The following is a 25,237-nucleotide window of genomic DNA, read 5'->3' as shown; positions in this document are numbered from 1 at the left end:
GAGTGCCAGAAATTCATTCACCCAAGATAGAAGTTCACTTTCCACCTTACTTCTTTTCTTGCTGCTCCAAGAAGTTCCCAAGACAGACCACAAAGAGATGTTACTACTCTGTAGGAGGATGTACGTACCTCAGAACTGAAGAACAACAAAAGATACTGGGGGGAGGGTACCAATCTTCAAAATACTGGATTCATGTTTAAATAAGGGAAGGACTTGTATATCGCACCATTCTCTGCCTTCTCTTTGTGCTTCTCTTTCTTACACCTGGCCTTACATGCCCTTTCAGGATATCAAATCATGAATCCATGAGGGAAAAGAAATCAACTACCTCCTCCACTTCCTCTAAATTACAACTTTCTAGCCAATACCATTGTACCACCAGATACTTACTTTTTTAAGGGCTCTAAAATAACAGAACAGAAATAATTTGCACTGAATGTTCTCAGAACACTTAAGAATACCTCATGAACACAAACCCAAGTCAAAGCAGAAAACTTCTGCCCTACGCCTTAAAGAGAGACGTTTTGGTTACTATGATATAGATGCTGAGTTCCTATAACCAGGGAAACCAAAATCACAGAATCATAGCATGGTTTGGGTTGGAAAGGACCTTCAGATCATCTAGTTCCAACCCCCTGCCATGGGCAGGGACACCACTCTATTGTTTACTCACTATCCTTTAATTACCATTACCATCATCTGTGTATTTTTTCCCCAGAGGGTGCTCAGGCATTGGAACAGGCTGCCCAGGGCAGGGCTGGAGTCACCGTCCCTGCAAGTGTTCACACCCCGTGTAGCCGAGGCCCTCAGTGCCATGGGTTAGTGGTGGCCTTGGCAGTGCTGGGAACGGTTGGACTGGATGAGCTTAAAGGTCCTTTCCAACCTGGTTGATTCTATGATTCTAAGTTAGACTTAATTTCAGACTCCTTTGAACAATCAGATCTAACACCAACCCCAGCTACAAATGGTCTCCGTATGTTCTCATCTTCAATATATTTGTAGTGCATCATGAAGGGACAGATTATAACAAGTCAGGCAATTCTGTCTCTAGTACACCACAGTAAAAATTATAAAACATTAGCAGCTACAGTAAAGGGAAAACTTTTATGCATAGCATTCTTTAGTATTTTTCAGAAGCTTGAGAAAACTCACCTTTCCACAGTTTAGAATCATACAGCATCAGCTTATCCACAAGAGAAGAATTTTCACCATCTGGCCCCTCTTGTAAACCAACCTGACACAGTATTCGACGAAGGCCATCTTAATGAAGAGAAATTATATGTTACTTATAGTTAAACATAAATTTGTGCATTTTGACATACTGCAATATTCATAAGACACATTAGACACCATAGGACCCTCTCTTCCTTGCCAGCTCAGTAACACTGCTCAGATTTTGCCAGGAGAAACACACATTTTATACCTTGCAAGTTCCACACTAACCTTATGGAACATTTGGAACCTTGTGAAAATTGCCAAACCACCATTTGTTTCAAAGCTAACAAATAAAATTGTGCTTTCTTCAAAGCGCTGCTTGCTTACTGATAGAAGAAATAATTACACAACAGGCTAATTTTCTAAGGTATTTTTCCTGTTTAGAGTCCTATCAAAAGGAAAATAGAATTCATACATGAAATTACTCGTACACTCATGAGGTTTTTGTTTACACTTACTAGCTGCTATTATTTTAAAGCTTTTCCACATACTCTTTTCTTCTAGTGGAAAGCAGTAATAATTGTTATTATATGACCATGTAAATAATTATATGCTTGCAAGGAAGCCTGCCTCTGCAACAGAACTCAACACAGATGTGTTTACAGCATTGTTCAACCTCGCTTTGTGCTGCAGGTGATACATATTCACTGACACAGCTCCATGACTTACATGCATTAGCCCTTACTTCTGCTCTCTGTTGAGCTACCTCAGCTTCTCAGGCTGACAGTGGCTTAGTGCCATGTGTACCATACCACATGCAGTTCTAGACAGTCTGTAAACCCCTACAGCAGTTCGGGGGTTATTGCTGCCTTGCAGAGTTCAATTCCAACTGCTGTTATGAAGAGTAACAAATCGATGGAAACTACTGTATTGTCCAACACATACTTATTGCTGAAGAACTGACACTTGCTAGAAAGAATGTGGTAGTCAAGCTTGTGACAAAGCTCCATAGTAAGGTTTTTCACTTTATCCATGGAAAAGAGTCTGATGCTCATTTCACAACAATCATTCAACCTAACCTTGTGGCACAGCAGAAGACCCGTCCACCTGCGAATGCCATTTGGTCAGGGACGTTTAAATGTAACCATCCAAGCAGTGTAATTCAGTCAGTCTATCTTGCAGATCACAGAATGCCAGAACCACAGAATGCCAATCACAGAAGTGTTGGAAGGGCCCTCTGGAGATCACCCAGTCCAACCCCTGCCAAGGCAGGGCCACCCAGAGCAGGTCACCGAGGAACGTGTGCAGGCGGGTTTGAGATGGCTCCAGAGAGGGAGACTCCACATCCCCCCTGGGCAGCCTGTCCCAGTGCTCTGCCACCCTCACCTAAAGAAGTTCTTCCTCATGTTGAGGTGACATTTGTTGTGTTTCAGTTTATGGCCATTGCTCCTCGTCCTGTTGCTGGGCACCACTGGAAAGAGTCTGGCACCATCCTCCTGGCACCACCTTTGAGATACTGATCTGCATTGATGAGATCCCCTCTCAGGCTGCTCTTCTCTACACTAAACAAGCCCAGCTCCTGCAACCTCTGCTCATAGAGAGATGCTCCAGACCCCTGATCATCCTTGTGGCCTCCGCTGGATCCTCTCCAGTAGCTCCTTGTCTGTCTGATACTGAGGAGCCCAGAACTGGATGCAGTGCTCCAGCGGTGGCCTCACCGGGGTCAGGAGAGGTGGAGAATCACCTCCCTCGACCTGTGGCCTCCTCCCGATACACCCTAGGATACTATTGGCCATCCTGGCCACAAGGGCGCACTGAACAGTAACAGGCTGTTTAAAGGATTGAGCAGAATCTAGATGTTTGGGGGCGTTTGTTAAAAAGCTAAGGGAAACCAACTTTTGTAAGAGTGCATCTCACAAAACCAGACTGCAGAGCACACTGCAAGTCTGCATCACAAGGTGTGAGGCGTTTCAAGTAGCTGAGCACGTAGGTCACACAAAAGATGTATGCATACTGCTTACCATCAAACCTTATTTTTGCCCTTCTGAATCATAAAGGATACTACATTTAATGAAGCAAACTCTGCAGAATTTCAGAAACACCACACACACAAATCAAAGCATATATTCAATGCTTTCATCTGTACTTTGATACTCCATTAACATATTCAAGTTACTTTTTTACAGCTGTAATTTAGTGCTGAAAATGAGTGACTTTGGCATGTGGCATAAATGACATGGCACAAATCTAGGCTTAAGGAATATGAGAAAGACAGTGTCTGCCTACACGTTAAACCGAAAGGAAAAATTATCTTAGAAACTAAATATCTTTATGTCCCTCCTTTCTATTAATACCTATTATTTGCCAGCTGCACTGGCAAACACTTGAACAAGCTGCTACCATAACTCTTCAGAAGTTCGATTTATGTATCTTTAAAAATAAACTTATACCAACATTAACTACGTATCTTTCAAAAAGATGACATGATAGAGAGATCCTATGCCTGGAATCTTGGCTAGTTTTTCAACTATCAGTCTAATAAAACATACAATCTCTGAAGAAATCTACGTAGAACATCTATGCAATGTTACAGCTGAGCATGCTTTCCTAATAGTTCCTGTTAACATTTACAGGTGTATAGAACACAAAGTGCATTGGGGACTCTATCTACACTTCTATGTATCAGCAGTTTGACATATTTTCCTTTTATTTCCCGTGATGCTCCACATCTTCACAACCTTCTGATTCATCAGGACAAAGGAGGAACCAAGACAAAGCAAACAGAGAGCATTCCCATAAAAACAATACCGTGCATCCTGATTCCTTTGAAGAAACCTCTTTCTAAATATCTGATTAATACTTCCTTGGCTTCTATACTTACTCAAAAGACCTCCACACATCCTTGCATTTTCTCTGTTGTTCTACCTAGCGCAAAATCTGAAGCAATCACTTTCATCATCTTTCATCAAATTACTTCTGAATAATTTTGGTTTATCTAATCAGGTTATTTTCAGCTTACTGCATTTCATTTAGAATGAACTAGGGACTGAAAAAAATAGCTCGTTGGCATCCAGCATTTGACAGTGATTCTCAGCTTCTGCTCAACAGCAGCTAAACATAAAACAGTATCCGAGAAGACCAAGACTGGTAGCACTTTCGTATGGAAGTTAGAACTCAGACCAGCACTCCAGTAAGAGAAAACAGAATGAAGTCTGTCAAGTCATTAATAGGTTTGCCCTATATATTACACATCTGAAATAACTAGACAAAACTGCTTTAGGAATTCAGCTTGCCTCACAAATATTCTCTAACTTATCTCTAACAAGTTCAAGTTTGCCCACCTGAGTATCCAATAACACTGCCAAGCCACGTTAGGAGCTTCAGACCAAAGCTCTGATGGGCAACAATAGATGAATGCATAACTTGTACTTTCAATGGCTTTGTCTGACGACTGGTATTTCTCTTAAAAAGAAAAGGAAAAAAGGACATAATGCATATTTAAGTGAGGACTAGCATATATTTCTTTACAGAAACACAGCATTCCTATGATTAATTTCAATATTTTTTTAATATCCATACATATTCTAATTACTAACACCTGCACAGTGAAGCAACAAAACCAATAAAGTCCAAACTTTGTTTAACCTATTAATATGTCATGGACCTTATTATGCAGTATCAACATATTTAGGCCAATCCATTTTCCATTCTTGGCCTCTTATCAATGTACACACTGCTCTGCTGCATTTTACTGATAAGCAGGCCCACACAACCTAACACAGCCATGCACGTTTGTTCCACACATGACATGCAATTCACACACCAAGGAAAGAAACTGATTGCCCATGGGCTATTTTCAAAAATACAAATTAAACACAGAGAGTTAAAGCAAGAAAAAGTATTTCCCCTAATCTCCATGTTAGAAACCTTAATAGTTAGACATTACGCATAAAAGCCCTTTGCTCTTTGCATAGGTGGCAAGTTAAAAACCTTGCACAACTTTATCTTTACAGATATGTTAATGTGATCAAAATAACTTAAATATTTTAAGGCCAGTAACTCTAGCTGCTGTACTTGTTTTTCAGTAGCAGTAGTAGTATACATGAAGCATTTCTATTTCATGTGATTAAGTACTGTACTGCAGCAGTTAAAGAAAAATTAAGTAGAAAATATTATTCCCATGTTCTTACATGGAAGAACCTTGTAATATATAGATATTATGAATACATACACACACATGTATAAATACACACACGCAAAATGAAAGGGTATTTGTAGTTTCACACTTGGATTCAATCAGTAACAATTTCTATAACTGCCTGTGAAACACACAAATAACATACATAGGAGTAAAACTAGAAGAGTTTAAGTTCACTGATCTGAACTGACATGCAGTTCTGAAAGATGACATTTGAAGTTCCTAAACTCTCTTTACTGATGGGAAAAGTTGTCGAGAAACTTCTTTTTAGGAAATCATTTTGGTTGCATGGTAGACCAGAGTAGAAAAAAAAAAAGAAAACCAGAGCCTAAACCTGTATTTTGATACCTCTACTATGCATATTGAGCCCTTATGATAACACTATCACAAAACTGTGTAGGAAGTCTCCTTTTGCTTAAGATGAGGCAAACAAGTAGACGATTTTACTTACCACTATCACTGATTTTGCTTGATCGCAGTACTGAAAGTCTCCATATCGAACAGACCTACGTCCCTTGAAATGTGTAAAGGAGTAACATTACCACCAGATTCTGAACAAGAAGTTCGAATGCTGTTTTACATGAGTATAAAAGATACAGTAAAAGTTTCAGACACACGTTAACCACTCATTTTCTGTGCGTAGTAAGATGTAACCATCACACTTATTTCAATTACTGAAAACTTATCTTTAGTACTAATTCATCAATCATTAGTTTGGGCAGAATTTAAAGATACTTCAGACATTTCAATGCCTTTAAAAAGCAGATATTAAAGCTAACTGGTCTTCTAAACGTACAAATAAAGCACTTGATTTATTTCCAAACTGGAAGTTTTCCCATCTTTCTATACTGTTAAGACATATATTAAAATAGTTGACTGAATTTATAATGTATTACAGACAGAATAGCTTACTGAGATTTTAGATCTGGTCTGATGTCAAATCATTGCTTCAGGCACAACCTTCTCATTTCTTTTAGGTACGTACACAAATGCACAAGTATCTACAGATTCATGTTTAGGATGAGGCCAGGGATCACCAGTGGGGAAAAATCTCCAAAGTGCATCCTACAACCCATGGCATGTGCTCAAGTCAGCACACCCTCAGAGATCAATAGGGAATCTTTTGGTTACTGATAGCACAGAGTAGCAATACAAAACCAAAGCCTACTTCAGTGCTAAGCAATATAAAGTGGTTGGATTTCCTTTTCCACTGACCTTCTTGAGGTACTTTAACAACCCAAAATGACAATTCTCCTTTCCATTTTGGAAGAGACTTCCTCCTCACAGCAGCCCCCAAAAAACGCACAAGCAAACAAAACAATATAAAAACCAATATAAAAAGGACACTCATTTTCACAGCAGTTGCTTATAGGCCGTATGGCACAAATAACGAGATGCAGTTGTCACTAGAAATTGTCCCTTTCTTGGAAAAAATGCACACAAGCCCCAATGCAAACACAGCTGACATCAACATATTAGTTAGAATTATATTCGGCATGTAGGGATTCTGAACTCATTGTTCTTTCTCAACACTGTGTGAAATGCATTACCTCTTCCTGCCATTCTCATCTGACAATTATGAAAAAGAAAATGAAATTAAAACCAAAACACACACAAATATTTCCATAAGCCCTGGAACAAAAGCAGTCAATTATGGATTTTATCCCTCACAGTTGACTAGTGTTACTCTGAGAAGCATTTCCAATGATCAGAGCACATAGAGGGGCTCTTTCAACGTCGGCTCCCTGGTGTACAGTAAAGGATGAGCTAAATCTGCTACCTGTCCTTCACGCAGGAGCAAGATACACCCTGCTATCTACACTCCCAATGCTTACTGGAACACAGTTACACTCAGTAACACTGAGACATACTCAGTATTAGGTCTGGTTTGGATTAGCCAATGAGTTAAGGTATTTTAGGGTGGCCTGACACAGGCCTCAATCACATTAACCACACTTTAGGAAAACAAACTAAACATAATCATATAAAATAAACATTAGGGTAAGTGTAATCACAAGTTCTAGCAATACATTTACTTACATCTCTATCTACAGTTGTTGCAAAACCAATAGCTTCCTTCTGTGTGCAGTTGACAGCCTTCTGAAGAGTATAAATAACTTGTTCATAGGTATGGACTTCATCATTAAACAGCATGCAGTAGTAAGTGTCACTCTTCTCACTTCAAAGCAAGGATTGCATTTATATAATTCAAAGTATTGCGATTTTAAATATCAACTTCTAGTTTAACCAAGTTTTCTAACATGCACAAAACCCAAGTCTGAGCTTCCTTTGCTATACTGGAACATACCTCAATCTGACCCCTAAATTCTACAGGAATGTGCATCTTTCCTGCAGAATTAAGTCCCAAATGAGTGAAATCTTAAGACAACGCTTAAGTCTGACTATTATTTGTCAACATTTGTTGATTATGACTTGATAGTTTCCTACTAAGAACACCTTTCCTTCCAGTGCAGCTGTGCTCAATGCATTCCTCGCAGCTTCTGAGAGATGTCACCCATCGTGGCATTATTTTACCACACCTGGTTCCCCGATATGGCATAAAGGTACTATTAGACAACAAAACCTTGGCAGGCTCTTAAAAAGCCTAAGCTCACAATCCTCAAAGCCACAACTTACTAAGCTTACATAGATTCAGTGCAATCTTTTGATTCCCTTTATTTACATCCTTTATTTACACAGCATTCTTACTCACACAACACAAAGAAAGATACTAACAAATGAATCCATGATAACTGTGATGCTACAATACACTTAAACAGTCTGAATGCTTCAAAATTTGTAAGTGGCTCACCAAAAGTACAAAATACTTTTCCCATCAGAATTTCAGTAACTTTGATCATAAAAAATTAACCTGCCACTTTTTTTACAGTGTTGTATTTTGCTAGTACTTCCTTTTCAATATTAAGAAAACAAAGGTATCACAAAGATACTGTTTCATCATCAGTATGGAGAGAAATGGGCTGTATTATCACACAAAAAATACGAGAAAACAAATCTATTATAATTATTTTATTTCATTGTCTGCAAAATATTCCTGACAATTTAGGAAAGGCAGAAAAAGTACTTAAAATCAAAATCTGCATTCTCTATTGTAAATATCTGCAAATCTTTGAGAGGCAGAAGACAAGTACTATACTTACATCATTTCTAGGCCAGGTAATTCATTTTCCTTTTCCCATGTTAATATATCTACTGCATATTTAAATGTGATGGCAAAAATATTATAAGCTCTTGCTACCATATCTTCTGGTAAGTGTACAAGAGGATCCTGGAAAATAAATAAAAAGAGCAATTGGGAACTTAAATGAAATTCATAACAGAAATTGTCACATTTGCATCTCTCTGTCAGAGATGATGTAAGCATCTCTAATGACTTTCTCTAAATGACTTCACATTTGAAAGGAATAGAGTCAAGAATCATCCATTTTCTTTCTTCCAGTTTTTCACTGATAACCACCAAAGCAGAAATCCAACATTCAATACCTAAATGTTAACTGGTCTCTAATCACTCAAATTTCCACTCACTTCTCTGTTTTCACTGTCATTGTTCCCACCTTCTGAGATAGTTCTAAAGATCTTCTAACCTTGAGCTGTAATAAAATCTGCTTTTTACACAATGCCTTCAAAACAGAATTTGAAATCACCGTATCTTTTGTTCCACTTATCAATATTAGTAAACTGCTGAATACAACCAACTATGCATGTATTGCCTTGTTTTATATATAAAACTCGTTGAGAGGCAGAAGTCTTATCTATCCAAGCTTCTACAACATCCAGCACACTGGGATCATGATGGATGCTACACATCTCTAACGTGCTGTGCTATATAAATAATTGAATGCCTAAATATATCTAGGCATTTCATAATCATAGGATGGTTTGGGTTGGGATAACGATCTCCCCATGTCCCAGTCTCGTTTACAGTGAGCTGTTGCCCTTTTGTATGTGGACCACGCACCCACTTGTCCCTGTTCTGCACTCTCCAGGGTGCTCTCCATTTGACATCTGCAGCAGCCACTATAAACTCATTCTCTTCTCTCTGCCAGAGCAGAATTGTTGCTGCTGCTGCAGGTGAGGGAACCGAAACAAGGAGGGGAAGGAAGAGGCATGCTGCCTCAGTCTGCAGTCTACTTTTTTGAACAGCAAATGAGAACCACTGCCAACTCTGAACCACGTAGAGTACAGGTACCACTGCCATTTCCTTCCAATCCATTTCAAGGGATTTGTGTGTGAATAGAAAACATTAAAAAGTCTCCTCTGAAAGGATTATTCTTCTACCATTTCAAATGTTTGATGTTCAGAACAACTAGTTGTTCTTCTACCATTTCAAATGTTTGATGTTCAGAACAACTAGTCCCTGTTCTACAAAGCTAGAAAGGGAACACTGCATGCCCTGCAGGTCACCTGGGCATACACTGGGTCACTGACTGAACTCCTCATTTGATATTTTGAAGTATGTGTAACTGCTAGCCAATTAAAACATTTCACAGTAGCCCAATTCCTGGTTTAGGATTACCTAGTACCTCGTTCTGTGTTTTACTACAGTTTCTGTTGTATAAAAATGGTCACAATAATCTTTTCAGAACTTAAGTCTGCACTATCTCCAAGAGACCCTTGACAGTCAGCAATTCACCTGTACCAGTACAGTTTAACACACACCTCTCCGCCTAGGATTCTTTGGGAATACTGGGAAGCTTTCCAGGAATGTTAATAACTGCCATTTCTCTCTCTTTTTTTTTTTGCTTCATTTCAAACTTATCTAGGGTATGAAGAACTATCAGTCACCAAAATCAAAGGCAAACTTTGTGCAGCAGCACTGCCTCAGTTCCCAGCACTTTCAAAGACACTTATCTAGGCAAGGCAGAAAACAGGCTCTGAGAGTGCTCAAGTGACCCTTGATCTGCCTTGAACACAACACTGCGTAACGTAAGAGATCTCAATCCCCACCACTCACGGGGAAGAAACACAGAGCCTGCCCAGTACCTTAATTTATCTGTCAGTCACACTCAGTGTGTGAGCTCCTCTGGACACAGAAGCAGCAGTCCACCCAAGAGTTCAGAACAAGAGTTTCCTAAGGCTGCCAACTACCGTAAACTGGCACGTAGATCAAGTGGTGAGCCCACACAGCACTGCTAGAGTCTTAGGGCTCAGATAGTGAGAACAGATTTTAGAAGGACCACTGTCACTGCAAATATAGTTACGGCTGCTTGACTTCAACTGTCAGATCAACAAAAATCCTACAAAAATTTGCCTTGATTTTTCCTTCAAAGAAATCTCACAGAAATTGTATTATGGAAGAACAGACATGAGTGGCTAGATCAGGAGACCAACCAGCCACTCTCATTCATCAGGTGTACTAACAGATACTGAGGGAAGCGTGTAAGAAAAGGACAGAATGCTCCTCTGGTCTCCAGACACTAATACTTCCCACACTGAAGACTGCATCTGCAATTTTAAGTGGGCATTGATAATTTTTTCTCTCCACAAACACATTAAATTTCCTTTTGAACATATATAAACTTTTAACAATGCTGTTTTGTAACAGTTAGTCCAACAGCTTGAATTCATACTGTAAGAGTAGCATGTCTTTCTGCACTTAATATGTCCAAATTGTTATGTTATGAGAAATGGTGAAGATATGTTGTCTATTTACCTTCTCCACCAGCAAACAAGCTTTTTTAGACCTCTTATATCTCCATTATGGCTTTCCCTTAATAGCAAGTTATTTTGGTTTTAAAAGCCTGTGCACTTTGCTTTGGTAAGAATCAGAACATATGTAGCACAGACAGCTTAACATGGCTTCTTCATGCATGTGATTACATATGGATGTTTTTTTCATGTGGCAGACTCCCTTCACCTTTCAGAATAAGACAGAACAACAAAGAAACAGAACTAAAGCTGCAGAGGCAACCAAGAACATACAAAATGAAGCCTTTAAGTAGAAAATGTAATTCTAAATAACTCCTTAAGTTAGACACTAATTTTGTCTAACTAACACAGTGAGGTTCAAACAGTACTATTGAATTTCCTCCCATATCTCATGCATGGTATGTATACAAGACTGAAAATAACCTCATATGAATGATTTATATATACACACATATATATGCAGTTGATGTTTTGAAACACAATGCCTCAACTATTATTACCTCTTCTTCTGCAGTCTCTGAAGTGTTAATTTCATGCTTTTGACAGTAAGGGCCTTCTTTCCAAGCTTCTGTATCACCACAGTCACAGAAACCTCCTCCACCTGATGTTGTCATCTACATTTATTTTAAAACAAAGCAGTTCATGTGAATATGCATATACACACATGGACATTAAGACATGAGTAGTCATAGCTAAACTACAAAAGCATGACAAAGCTTTAGCCAGTACTCTGTTAAAGTCGCACAGTGAAAACATGTCTGCTTCTATGATGGCTGAAAGCTTTTCTACTTCATCAGTTTGCCTATGCCAAAAGAAAAGTAAAAAACCCCCACAAAACCAAACAAAATCACCCAAACTTCCAACCCCCCCATCCTGCCCCACCTGAGGGCTGTAGGGTTTTCCTGGATGGCAGGTTTTTTGACTCTACTACTTGCAATGCCATCTGCACTATTTCAGAGTCTCAGTTTTAATCTGAACAAAGCTGAACCATTTCCTATAGCACTATTACACAGCAAGCAAAAGATGTGCTGCTCTTACTAAAAGGAGTTCACAGACAAAACCTACGCTGTCCAGTAAGTCTTAGCAAGCACAAGAAAAAGTATCTAAAAACTATAATGATATATTGACACTGTTTCAATATCATTTATTTCAAAGCTAAGACCACCTCACATTAACAAGTGTAATAATACCTTTTTTTTTGAACCACAACTATTAACTGATTTATAGAAGAATTCTACTTTCACCTCTATCTGGCACACAGGTACATTCTGTATATACAGGTACAGCCCACAGATGGACATTTGAAAGAACATTCGCTTGCACTTTTGGATGTCACCTAGACTTGTCAATTCACTACGCTTGCAAACTGAAAACCTACATCCAAGCAGCATGCTGATATCAGCAAACTGGGCTAGGTTTCTTGTTGTGTTTGGGGTTTTGTTTTTTCCTAAATCCTAAAGCTCAGTGTAAGCATGCAGTGACCAGATTGACACTAACAGCAGTGCAGTATCGTCAGAAACAGATTTACAGAAAGGCTGCACTGATAGTTTTCACTTAGCTTCTCAGCTTAAAAACACACCAAGGCCTTCTTGGGTTTCTTTGTAGGGTTTTTTTTAACTCACCTCTACTACTAATAGCAGTATATCACTAAAATAAACGGCATCTACAGTTTTAGTTTTCTATGTTAACTTTATGATTAAAAGCAAACAAAAATGCTGCTATTGTACAGAATTCGATACTAATTCAGATGTTTAAAGAAAACCAGTTTTAAGTAAAAGAGGTTTCTTATTAAAAGTTTTTCAATACCTTTAAAGATAGCCAAACATCAGGGTCAAATCAAGTCAAAAAACTCTAATGCTGTATCCAATTCACATCTTAAAGATATCATACATTTGTAAGCTTAACTGTTGTGCATAAAATGTAATTGCCTGATATTTTCAAGTGTTAACTTTCAGAATTCACACTCGGATCAAAACTCTCAAGTTCCTGAAAGATTATTGCAGACATAATTCCAAACTTTGTGTCCATCCAACATTTTGGAATTATACATTCTTAAACTTCAACCAAGGAGTTTCATACACATGCAAAATTAATTACTACATCACATATTCCAGCAGTATTACTAACCCTGTATCGGTGCTCTCTGTGAATACTTCCAAGAAAGCACTCCATGCATAGCACACAAGTTGGGTCAACTGCACAATCCCTGAAAACACCAACAAAAAAACAACAACAAAAAAGCAGTGTTAAACACATGGGTTTGCCTCTAATTACACTTTTTACAACAGGTAATTTTCAAATATAGAATCATAAAATCATAGAATAGTAAGGGTCGGAAAGGACCTTAAGATCATCTGGTTCCAACCCCCTGCCATGGACAGGGATACCTCACACTAAACCATGTGGTCCAAGGCTCTGTCCAACCTGGCCTTGAACACCTCCAGGGATGGAGCATCCACAACCTCCCTGGGCAACCCATTCCAGTGCCTCACCACCCTCACTGTAAAGAACTTCTGCCTTAGATCTAATCTAAACTTCCCCTGTTTAAGTTTGAACCCATTACCCCTTGTCCTACCACTACAGTCCCTAAGGAAGAGTCCCTCCCCAGCATCCTTATAGGCTCCCTTCAGACACTGGAAGATGCTCTGAGGTCTCCATGCAGCCTTCTCTTCTCCAGGCTGAACAGCCCCAATGTTCTCAGCCTGTCTCCATAGGGGAGGTGCTCCAGCCCCTGATCATCCTCGTGGCCTCCTCTGGACTCACTCCAACAGCTCCATGTCCTTTTTATGTTGAGGACACCAGAACTGTACACAGTACTCCAAGTGAGGTCTCACAAGAGCCGAGCAGAGGGGCAGGATCACCTCCTTTGACCTGCTGGTCACGCTGCTTTTGATGCAGCCCAGGATGCGGTTGGCTTTCTGGGCTCAGGCGCACACTGAAGCCGGCTCATGTTAAGCTTCTCGTCAACCAACACCCCCAAGTCCTTCTCTGCAGGGCTGCTCTGAATCTCTTCTCCGCCCAACCTGTAGCTGTGCCTGGGATTGCCCCGACCCAGGTGTAGGACCTTGCACTTTGCTTGGTTAAACTTCATAAAAATATTACCAATATGAACCACCTGACTAAAGTACGGATTATCCTGAAAAAAAAAAAGGAAAGGAAAAGGAAAGGAGGGAGAAACAAATGAAGAATAAAATCATCTGTTCTCATAAAAGAAGAGGCTTTACAATATTGTCTGAGTAGCATGTGTATTTGGGCAATATAGCCATTGACTTCAACAGATGAGACCAGTATATAAGCAAGTAAACAGATGAATTCCAGAACACAGTATAAACCCAAGCAAGCTCTCTCGAGTACAGAGAACAAGCATTACCAACCTTCAGCAACCGGAGAAGACATTTTTGCACTGAACACTGGAACGAAAGATAGCACACAACAGATTACATCAATCCTCTGCTTCTAAGTTTAGCTCTACAAGCTCACTGAAGAGGTCCAAGAATGCAATTTCCTGAACGAGGAGATCACAGACCATAATAAGGCCCTGTCTACAAGCATTGCTATATTAGACAGAAGAAATATTTCTAGCAAAAGGGGGTAAACGAATGAATGAGAGAATTATGCATTATATTTAACTGTCTCCCTGAGGAACACTGAATATACATGAACGTGTGTAACACAACTGACTTTAAGGCACCTCAAGATTAAGGGAGTCAGTTTTTGCAATGTAAAAGTAATTACCAAGAGAATGAATCTCTTATGATGGTTATTATTAGAACAAGAATTCAGAGAGGCAATTTATTTTGTTTAAAAGAAAACACCAGAGCTCCTGTGAATTGTTATAATCAAGAATTCTCTTCATGTCAGTTCACCAAACAAATTAAACCAGGTTTATCATGAAAGACAACCAGTCAACCAGGACTTACTGTGCATAAACTACCATTTTCACATTTGTTTTCTCTAAAGGAACCACTGAAGGTGAAAATGTCAAAGTAAAATTATATGAAGCTCTTCTCACTTAGATTAATTTATGTTTCATAGCAATTCTTTTTAAATTAAAAAATAAACTTATTGCAACAATATACCTACAAGTTCTACAGTATTGGGTATTGATTCTTCACAGCCCTAAACCTGTGGCAGTACACTTACAAACTCAGTACCCTTTGCCAAGGATGCTTATACTTAAAAGCAGACCTGTAAGCTTCCCAACTGGACAGAAAAGCCACTGCTTTTACTGGATTTCATGGACTCAGAAAACAATTTTTTTCTGTATCCCACAAAAGTTTAAATTAAACTCTCATTCTTCTTCATTACCAGCTACAAGTCAAAGAAAACTGCTAATGCACAACAGGAAACATTAACACTTTTACATCTATGTTCTGTACTTAATCGAAGGCAGATGAAACTCTACCTTGATAGCAGCAACAGTGAAAATATTTTGTAATGACTGACCCTGACTTGAGCAGAAGATTGGATAAGATGGCCTACCAAGACATCCTTTCTAACCGGAATGACGTTATGATTATATTGCTGTATTTAAATCTTTTTTCTACTCAAAGACCCTGAGTATGAATAGTACTTTCACTCATCCTCTAAATTCTACACCAATGGATTGCACTATTCTGTTTTCAACATACCTGACAGTATTCCCAAGGATATACTTTATACATTGAGGTTTTTGTCTTGCAAAACCACTTGTTTCAATGAAATTAACAGAACTCCCAGTTTTCATTAGTACATATGAAGAGAATTCGATCATTAACATATTACTTCTAGGCTGCAATTTGACTTAAATTAAAACACTAGTTCTGGTTTTTAGTTCTTTGGGACCAGATTTCATGAAAAGGTACTAAAGAAACTCTGGAAATTCTTTTTATAGCCTCTTGAAAGACTTCATCCTCCTACCCAGATCTCTACACTTTTTCACAGGTATGAAGGAAGACCCTAAGAACACCTGAGAGGACACGTGGAGTTTTCTTAATGGTTGCAAGTATCTAAAGTACACACCAGCTCAATCTCATCCATCTCAAGACAAGAGGTCTCAAAACATTTTCAAAACTACCTATTCTAATTGAAGAGGCAGCTTACCAAGCATCTCAAGTCCACCCTGAATAAGAACTTCAGAGAGTAAGGCCAATAAGGTATGATGTTTCTAGAAGAGGGTACTAGAGAGTAAAATTTGTCTAAGATCATTTCCATCCCCTAAATGAACAGGATGAAAACCCAGAAAAACAAAACCTTGCAATAAAACAGACATAACCCTCCCTCTGCCAACCCACCAACTGTTCAAGTGTCTTGAGAGAGTGGTAGAAACCATACACAAAACAAGAAGAATCTGTGGCAGAGAGGGTACAAACTAAACTTAAACTACAGACAGATCAGGAAAGAGACAATAATGAATATACAGCGCGGAATACACTGGCTAAAAACTGAAGATTTTTTTTTAAATATTTGGAATTGGCTAGTGGCTTCCTGTCTTCTTTCTAGTAAAATGTTATTTTTTAGAGAGACCTACAGATAGAGGTAGGGATGGAACAAGAAGCTGGTACTCCCGTTGTAGCATCCAATAGATTGATTGAACAGGTCATGGAAAATGGTCAAAAAGACAGGATCAACTCTGACAGCTGATATTAAACACCTTAATTACATGCACATAAACCTGCCCACTTACTTCTGATTATTGCCCTTAAATCACACTGACAGTTGACCCCAACCACTTTCCTAATCTTATCATAGAATCCCAGACTGGTTTGGGTTGGAAGGGACCTTAAGATCATCCAGTTCCAACCCCCTGCCATGGGCAGGGACACCTTCCGCTAGAGCAGGTTGTTCCAAGCCCCTGTGTCCAACCTGGCCTTGAACACTGCCAGGGATGGGGCAGCCACAGCTTCTCTGGGAAAAGTCTGTGCCAGCGCCTCAGCACCCTCACAGGGAAGAGCTGCTGCCTTAGATCTAACCTGAACTTCCCCTGTTTCAGTTTGAACCCATCACCCCTTGTCCTATCACTCCAGTCCCTGATGAAGAGTCTTAGATTTCTTTTGTACAGAAAACACTATTTTGCTAACTCGTATTTTTCCATTTACAGATCCGCAGTGTGTTCGTTTTCCCCTGGTTCCAGCTGTCATGAAACACCGCAAGGTTACTTTAAACTACATTTGGGATATGAACTTTTTATGAGGACAGTATATTCTTATTGAAAAATGTTCCCTGAAATTATAAATACTCCAAATTCTAAATACTTCACAATGCTCAATTGAACTACCTGCAAGAATACGTAGGCTCTCCCACTTTAAAAACGCGGCCACAGAGATGGGAAGGTTTGTTCGCTTGCTCAAGCTTTGGAAAACCAAATGCAGGATCTTCACCACAGAGGTACCATTCCATTGGTCCCAGCAGAACGTGTTGTGCCAGCATGTCTTCCCTTTGTGGGGCAGGGTTAGGCCCCCTGCAGTAAATTTTTGGTACATAGTAGGCCAGATGCTGGTATACTTCTTTCTGAAGGTCATTTGCTTGCAGCCATTGCTTTCAAATGAAAAGGAATAAGAACACAAATTGTTCATTAATAAAAATACCGAACACAGTTCTACCATTAAGATGACTTTTTTATTTCTAATTCAAAAAATCTAAACTGGCATTGCAGAAAGCCATGCTTCCTTCTATGTGTGAAATCTAGATGATCAGAAAGACATTAAGAAAGGAATCATTTGTTTCCCTGCCCACACATTTTACCCTTTTGACATACAAAATTCTTTGCAAAACCACAAGATTTAAGAGACCAAATTGCTACAAATTTTCCTCTGGGATGCATGATCAGTAAAATGTCCAAGATTAGCAGTGACTGTTAGGATAAGGCTCAGACTATGCTGGATGCATTTCTCTGGAGTGCAGACTGATGCTGCCAGCTGGGGACACAGGAGGAGCAGAAGCCTGGAGTTGGCAAGGAACAGGCAAAGACAAAAAGTACAAGGAGAATGGCAAACACAGCATTAGGTAACAGTCCCTCTCATTGACTTTCAACACATCACCTACGAAAATGAAAAGGATTTGGTTTCTCCTACCACCAAAATAACTTATCTGAATTACTATTTCAAGTGTGATGTTAGATCCATGAATTCCTGTACTGGCTTTGTGTGGCCCTAGGTTTTGGTAGTGGAGAGGGCTGCAGAGGTGGCTTCCCCTATGTCCAATAGAGCCAATGCAGCCAGCTCCAACACAGACCCACCACTGGCCAAGGCTGAGCCCATAAGTGATGGTGGTAGCACCTCTGGGATAATAGATTTAAGAAGGGGGAGTGGGAAAAAACACCTGTGAAAAAAAGCTGTGAAACAGCTCTGCAGACACCAAGGTCAGTGAAGGAGGGGAAAAGATGCTCCAGGCTCCGGAGCAGAGATTCCCCTGCAGCCCGTGGTGCAGACCATGGTGAGGCAGCTGTGCCCCACAGCCCATGGAGGTTAATGGGGGAGCAGATTTCCGCCTGCAACCCATAGAGGACCCTATGCCAGAGCAGAGGGATAGGCAAAGGAGGCTGTAATCCCATGGGAAGCCTGCGCTGGAGCAGGCTCCTGGCAGAACCTGTGACCTGTGGACAGAGGAGCCCACACTGGAGCAGGTTTGCTGCAGGAGCTGTGACCCACAGGGGACCCACACTGGAGCAGCCTGTTCCTAAAGGATGCACCCCATTGAAGGGAACCAGGCTGAAGCAGCCCGATCGTGAAGGATGCACCCCATGGAAGGCACCCAGGCTGGAGCAGCCTGCTCCTGAAGGATGCACCCATGGAAGGCACCCAGGCTCGAGCAGCCTGTTCCTGAAGGATGCACCCATGGAAGGCACCCAGGCTGGAGCAGCCTGCTCCTGAAGGATGCACCCATGGAAGGCACCCAGGCTGGAGCAGCCTGCTCCTGAAGGATGCACCCATGGAAGGCACCCAGGCTGGAGCAGCCTGTTCCTGAAGGATGCACCCATGGAAGGCACCCAGGCTGGAGCAGCCTGCTCCTGAAGGATGCACCCATGGAAGGCACCCAGGCTGGAGCAGCCTGCTCCTGAAGGATGCACCCATGGAAGGCACCCAGGCTGGAGCAGCCTGCTCCTGAAGGATGCACCCATGGAAGGCACCCAGGCTGGAGCAGTTTGAGAGCTGCAGCCCATGGGAAGGACTCACATTGAAGTTCATGCAGGACTGTCTCCTGTGGAGGGACCCCACTCTGGAGCGGAGAAAGAGTGCGAGGAGCCCTCCCCTGAGGAGGAAGGAACTGCACAGACGACATGTGATGAATCCCCATTCCTATCCCCTGTGGCACTCGGGGGGAGGAGGTGGAGAATTCGGGAGTGAAGTTGAGCCTGGGAAGAAGGCAGGGGTGGGGGAAAGGTGTTCTAAGATTTGGTTTATTTCTCATTATCCTACTCTGGTTTGATAAGTAATAAATTGATGTCCCCAGCTGGAGTCTGTTTTGCCTGTGCTGGTAACTGGTGAGTGTCTCTCCCTGACCCTGTCTCGACCCACGAGCCTTTTGGTGTATTTTCTCTCTGCTGTCCAGCTGAGGAGGGCAGTGACAGAGCAGCTTTGGTGGGCACCTGGTGTCCAGCCAGGGCCAACCCATCACAATTCTCTTAATCAATGAATTGTAAAAAACAATGTTGACAAAGGTTTTTAAAAGCCAACAGACAAAGATTTTCAGCTGCTATAAGCCACTGAAAAACTCACTGCTCTTTCCAGTTGTTGAGTTGTTTGGGATTTTTTCCCCTTGTATACACACAGAGAGTAAAAAAATCCTCTAGGACAACATTTGTTTTATGTCTGTGTTATGGATTACAACTTTATAAAGGTTTAAACTGTAAATTAAAGCTGCAAGGCTTTTAAAATAAACAACTGGGAGCAAGCCCATAGTGCAAGTGTGCACTGATTAAATCCTGTGTTACATAAACAGCCTCAGCCTGCCATTTCTCATTGTAAATATGACAACCAGATACCCCCTGGCAACTTCAGAACAAGAATTTGGACTCAACCTAAAACTGCACATGAAAACCAAGAATTAATTATACCAAAACAAGTGAGTCTGGTAATCAAATGTTACAGCTTGATTTACTCTGAATTATTTATGACTTACTCTAAAGAAATTACAACTGAGACAACGGTTGTAGTAAGTTCTTTAGGATACAGCCAGAGTCAGCAGAGCACTTTGCCCTTTTTTTTTTTTTGGTTAACATATTGTTCGTTTACTAATATTAGTTCCATTATTGATCATTAATATTCATTTACTAGACTACATTTTCTAAAGCAGAAATTCATATTAAAAAACCCAAACAACTTATTTGCCAGCACAGCCCTTAGTAGAGTAAGATGCTTTCTCGTCAATTCTCTTTCCCTAAGTTTGAATCCTTAAAATCATAAGCAATCTACTAAATCTTTCGGTATTGATCTAGCTTTTTTTATTCACCCAGCTTTTTTTCCAAGGAAGTCCATGGGAAAAGGTTGCCAGAAAGCTATATCCAACAATCTAGAAGTTTACAGTAACCTCACCAGGATCCAGAGAATACCACACAAGTGAATAAAGTTTTCACGACTAAGAATTCGCTTTTTTCCCCTAGCTCATTAATCTTTCCCTCTCCTTTCAGCATTTGTGCCAAGTGTCTCCTACCACCAGGAACTGACCTAATCACAGTGAAACTGAGTTTGTCTCTTCCATGATTTCCATTTAATACGATCATTTTTAGATTATTTTCTAGGGCACATGTTAGTTATTACACCTGCATTTTTCTCAGAAAAAAAAGTGCCTTTAATTTCAGCCTCTTAATTCAGCAATACACTACTAACTTCTACCTAGAAAATACACTGTGCATATTAGCTACCCTACAAGCTCAGACAAATGCCTAGCCAGAGAAAATTCTTGTTCCTCAAGTAAACAGCTTTCCCATCCCCAAAAATTCTGGGAGTAGTTGCCTGAAAGCTAGGTGTGGCAACACCAAACATCATCACTAAACCTCTTCTGGAGCCAGTTCTATACACATAACTGTGCATAAGGGTTTGAAAATCAGCTCCTGGCTCAAGGAGTATCAGAAGGAAGTACAGGCTACTAGGACAAGGAAACAGGAAGGTAAAACAAAGCACTGCTGTGCATGTGGAATTGCATATGTCTGCTGTGCTGTCTGGGAGGCACTGGACTCCAGCAAAACTACTCAAAATGTGGGAATTTGCTCTTCAATGAAAGCATTTTTTATTTAGGCAAGTTTTCACTTGGTATTTGTCGTCTTTTCCAACCTGAAGCCACATGGAAGCAAAGCTAATGTTCCACTCTCCCCAAAGAGGTTTTTATTAAAAAGGGAAGTGTATACCTCGCCACTTCCTCCCCCCTCAGACTTATTCTCCTGCAGCAATTTTTGACTGCCCTGGAAAAGCACTGACCAAATGGTCCATCAGGGCTTCTATTAAATCCACATCTAAAATTAACAGATACTAGAACAAAATACGTAATACAAATAAGCCATATAACGTAATTTTTCCTGGCTACACAAATAAACATTTGCAATGGAGGCTCATGTTCTGCTACAGATTACTTATTCTCTGATCAGTATTCTTTGGAAGTTTCTGGTTAAGTTATTGCAATGAGAAACTGAAGTGTAAAGTGCTGCAACTATTGCTTTGAGCTAGCATTTGTTTTGTTAATATTGGGCTATCAGCAAAGTAAGAAAACCCAAGTACTTTTTTACATACACCATCAGGCAGAGCCAAGAGCATTTAGTTGCTAGCACATGGTAGACTTGAGATTGACAGGTCTCAGAATTGTAGCTTGTGCTGGTGATGACAGAGGATAAAAATGAGAAAGAACTGACTAAATTTAAGCTGGTGCTTGTACCTATAGTGAATTCCTAAATGTGTTCCACTTGGTGCACATTTGCCTTGGGCTTTTCTATAGTGTGACCCAAAAAAAATCTGATACAAAGACAAAATAGTCTCGGCTTAGTCTGGGCTACTTTATGAAGTGCTTGATGAACTATTTGGTTTGCTGTTGAGGGGAAGGAAGACTAATCCTGGAGCTAAACTACCCAGGATACAGCTCACTATGCACATTTGGCCATCTAATCGCACCTCTGTCTGCACTGTAAAGATACCAGCATAATCTGAATTATAACAGCACAGAACCACAACATGGCTAAGGCTGGAAGGGACCACTGGAGGTCATCCAGTCCAACACTGTCTTATATTTTCTTCTGGAAAGCACTCAATGTAATTCTCATTGAAATACACACAGGCAGCTCGTCATGGTCTTAACTTACAAATATGCCCATGAGCAGTGCCAGTATGTTAATATATAAATCCAGTTCCTCAAATGCACAAGTGTCTAAGAGCTGGCATCTGTGCCAGAAACAAGTTTCTCTGAAAACTTTACCCTTACTTCACTTTCAACTACTCTTCATAAAAGCGAGAGAAGCATATTAACACCAGTAGATTACTTCAAATATTACACTGATTTCACTACTCTTTCCTCTACAAACGCCCCATTCCAATAGCCCTAAGCTTAATTAGTGCAAGCCTTTGTTAGAAGTGCATCTTAAATACCCCGGAGGAAAGAAGAACCCTGGTAAATTCAGCACTAGAAAACCTTATTTGCGGACAAATATCGACCTAAATAAATTGGGGAGAGGGAGCCTTCTCACGTCGAGACACGATTGCCGGTAAAGAGAAGAGAAAAGGCAGCAAACGAGGCACGACTGAACTTTGCTGCCTGGAGAAGCCGAAGAAGCAGCGAGCGAAGGAGCGAGGTGCTGAGCGGCGGCCCCGCTGCCACCGCGGCCGTTCCTGCCCGCCAAGCCCCGGGGAGCCGCGGCGGCCTCGGCAGGGCTCACCGCGCCTGGGCGGCTGGCTGGGAGCTGCCACAACAACAGGAAAAGCCGGCTGCGCGCTCCGAGGGATCCCGCTGCTGCAACAGCGACGCCGGCCACAAGAGCGGGCTGAGGGCAGCGCCAGCGCTGCGCTCGCACCCTGCCCGGCCCCGCCACGGCCTCGCCACGGCCACACCAACACCCCCCGGCCCTCAGGGCCCCACCGCCGGCCCGGCAGGACGGTGCCGGCCCCGCGACCCCCCGCTCCCTTCTCTCTCCGCCCCAAGCGCTTCTCGGCCCTGCGGGCTGGGCCGCCGGCTTACCACGGCGATCTCCTCGGCGGAGCACTCCAGCAGGCTCTTGTCAATGGCCTGCACCTCCGCTTCCAAGTCCGCCGCCATCTTCACCCCCCCCCGCGCCGCCGCCGCGGCAGGGACACCCGGAACCGGGCCCGGCCGCGCAGCCCGGGGAACCCGCTTCCGCCCCGCCTCGGCCGCGCGTCACGGCCCGCGGGGCGCGCTGGGAGCTGTAGTCTGGCGCCGGCACATTCACCCTCCTTAGCGGTCAAGCGGGAGGCGGTGCCCGGGGCCCAGGGCCGTGGTGCGGGGCACTGGGGAGGGCCGGCGGACGCGGTCCTTGCCCCCGCTCGTGTCTCCAACGCGGAGCGCTGCCCATGTTGGAGGGCAGACTCGGGTGTCCCCCCCGAGGCTGGGGCCCGCTGGCCCTGTCAGTGCTGCCCGTAGCCGAGGGGCCAGTAAGGGCTTCGTGGAGGTCCCAACCCCGCACCCTGCTTGGGTGAAAAGAGAGGATTAAACCCGGTAAATTATAGGAATCATGGAATCCCAGACCGGTTTGGCTTGGAAAGGACCTTAAGATCATCCAGTTCCAACCCCCTAACACGGGCAGGGACACCTTCCACTAGAGCAGGTTGCTCCAAGCCCCTGTGTCCAACCTGGCCTTGAACACTGCCAGGGATGGGGCAGCCACAGCTTCTCTGGGCACCCTGTGCCAGCGCCTCAGCACCCTCACAGGGAAGAGCTTCTGCCTTAGATCTAACCTGAACTTCCCCTGTTTCAGTTTGAACCCATCACCCCTTGTCCTGTCGCTCCAGCCCCTGATGAAGAGTCCCTCTCCAGCATCCTTGTAGCCCCCTTCAGACCCTGGAAGCTGCTCTGAGGTCTCCACGCAGCTTCTCTTCTCCAGGCTGAACAGCCCCAATGTTCTCAGCCTGTCTCCATACGGGAGGTGCTCCAGCCCCTGATCATCCTTGTGGCTCTTCTTTGGCCTCGCTCCAACATTCCATGTCCTTCTTATGTTGGGGACACCAGAACCAGAACACACAGTGCTGCAAGTGGGGTCTCACAAGAGCAAAGTAGAGGTGCAGGATCACCTCTTTCGACCTGTATGTTCGACTTTGAATCTGGCAACTACATCTTTAAAACACATGTTATTATACTGCAGAAGCTATAAATGCTGTCGCCCAGCCGTCCCCCTTGCCTGGCTCCCCCAGGGCCCCGCTCCACCCCAGCTGAGCTCTGCAGCCCAGCCTTGCTCATTGTGGTCGAGCTTCAGGTCTGCAAGTTGGAAAAACAGTCACCACTAACAAGGCAAACAACCATCCTCCATAATTTGTTTCATTATAGTTAATACAGGCTCTGCTTCTGACGAGGTCTGTGTGAAAACCTGTTGTACCACTGTTGTAGCCATGGGCTTGTCTGCGTGTCGGCGCCGCACCACTGTAATTACAGCCGGGCCCAAAACAGAGCAGACGTGTCCCACTTTGCGTGCAGCCGCACGGCACCCGAGCGGCTGCTTGAGCCATGCCAAGGGCTTAACACCACGCTGTCCTTGGGGAACTGCTGTGTGCGCCTAAGCATCATGCACAAACTAAATGCTATTTCCACCTTGCACCCGCTGTCAGCCTTCACGGATATGAGGACCTACCCCGCAGGAGCCTATCCCAGCAAATCCTGCCAAGGAAGTCTCTGCTCAGGAGTGCTTACACTCCCAAATCCAGACAGTGCAGGGGAGGGGAATAAACAGGCAGGAAAGACAAACAGAGTTATAATTGCCTGCATTACTAGCCAGAGGTGACCATAAATGTTCCCTTTGCCAAACAGTACTAACTCACAACAAAACTGTGCATTAAAAGTGATTTCCAGTTCACAGCTTATATTCTATATCATTTTTAAACATTCTCATAGTGCTCACGCAGAGTTGTCTTTTCCCGTTTTTGTTTCTTTTTTCTTCCTTTTCTTCTTTCTCCTCGCAAATAATAATTTAAATATTGAGTTACCCAAGGGAGATACATTATCTTATGTCTGTCCAAGCAGTAACAATTACATCTACAGCGATATATTAATATAAGAGAGAAGGTGGGCTGTGTGCCATTGCCTGGCTAC

At 42.2% G+C, this 25,237-nt stretch overlaps 1 protein-coding gene across 6 annotated transcripts in view; it reads right to left on the bottom strand.

The window, feature by feature from the left end:
* UBR2 (ubiquitin protein ligase E3 component n-recognin 2) overlaps positions 1–23,294 on the bottom strand; it is a 61,629-nt gene extending 38,335 nt beyond the window's left edge. For 5 of the 6 annotated variants that reach the window (XR_003993408.1, XR_003993409.1, XM_030499015.1 and 2 more), the window contains exons 1-9: positions 23,159–23,293; positions 17,280–17,539; positions 13,151–13,229; positions 11,524–11,637; positions 8,515–8,642; positions 7,394–7,532; positions 5,805–5,867; positions 4,497–4,617; positions 1,153–1,260 (exon numbers count right to left, since the gene is read on the bottom strand). Coding sequence is in view for 4 of the 6 variants with exons in the window: in XM_030499015.1 (XP_030354875.1) it covers positions 1,153–1,260; positions 4,497–4,617; positions 5,805–5,867; positions 7,394–7,532; positions 8,515–8,642; positions 11,524–11,637; positions 13,151–13,229; positions 17,280–17,539; positions 23,159–23,236 (1,090 nt within the window). In the remaining 2 variants the exon portion in view is untranslated. Of the gene's footprint in view, positions 1–1,152; positions 1,261–4,496; positions 4,618–5,804; positions 5,868–7,393; positions 7,533–8,514; positions 8,643–11,523; positions 11,638–13,150; positions 13,230–17,279; positions 17,540–23,158 lie in introns of all 6 variants that reach the window. The other variant, XM_030499017.1, reaches the window with a different exon arrangement.
* Between the last annotated feature and the right edge of the window lie 1,943 nt (positions 23,295–25,237).

Source organism: Strigops habroptila, chromosome 10 (genome assembly GCF_004027225.2).
Source record: "Strigops habroptila isolate Jane chromosome 10, bStrHab1.2.pri, whole genome shotgun sequence".
NCBI classification, from domain to species: domain Eukaryota; kingdom Metazoa; phylum Chordata; class Aves; order Psittaciformes; family Psittacidae; genus Strigops; species Strigops habroptila.
Note: the sequence above shows the minus strand (reverse complement) of the source record. Positions and strands in the feature narration are given on the sequence as shown.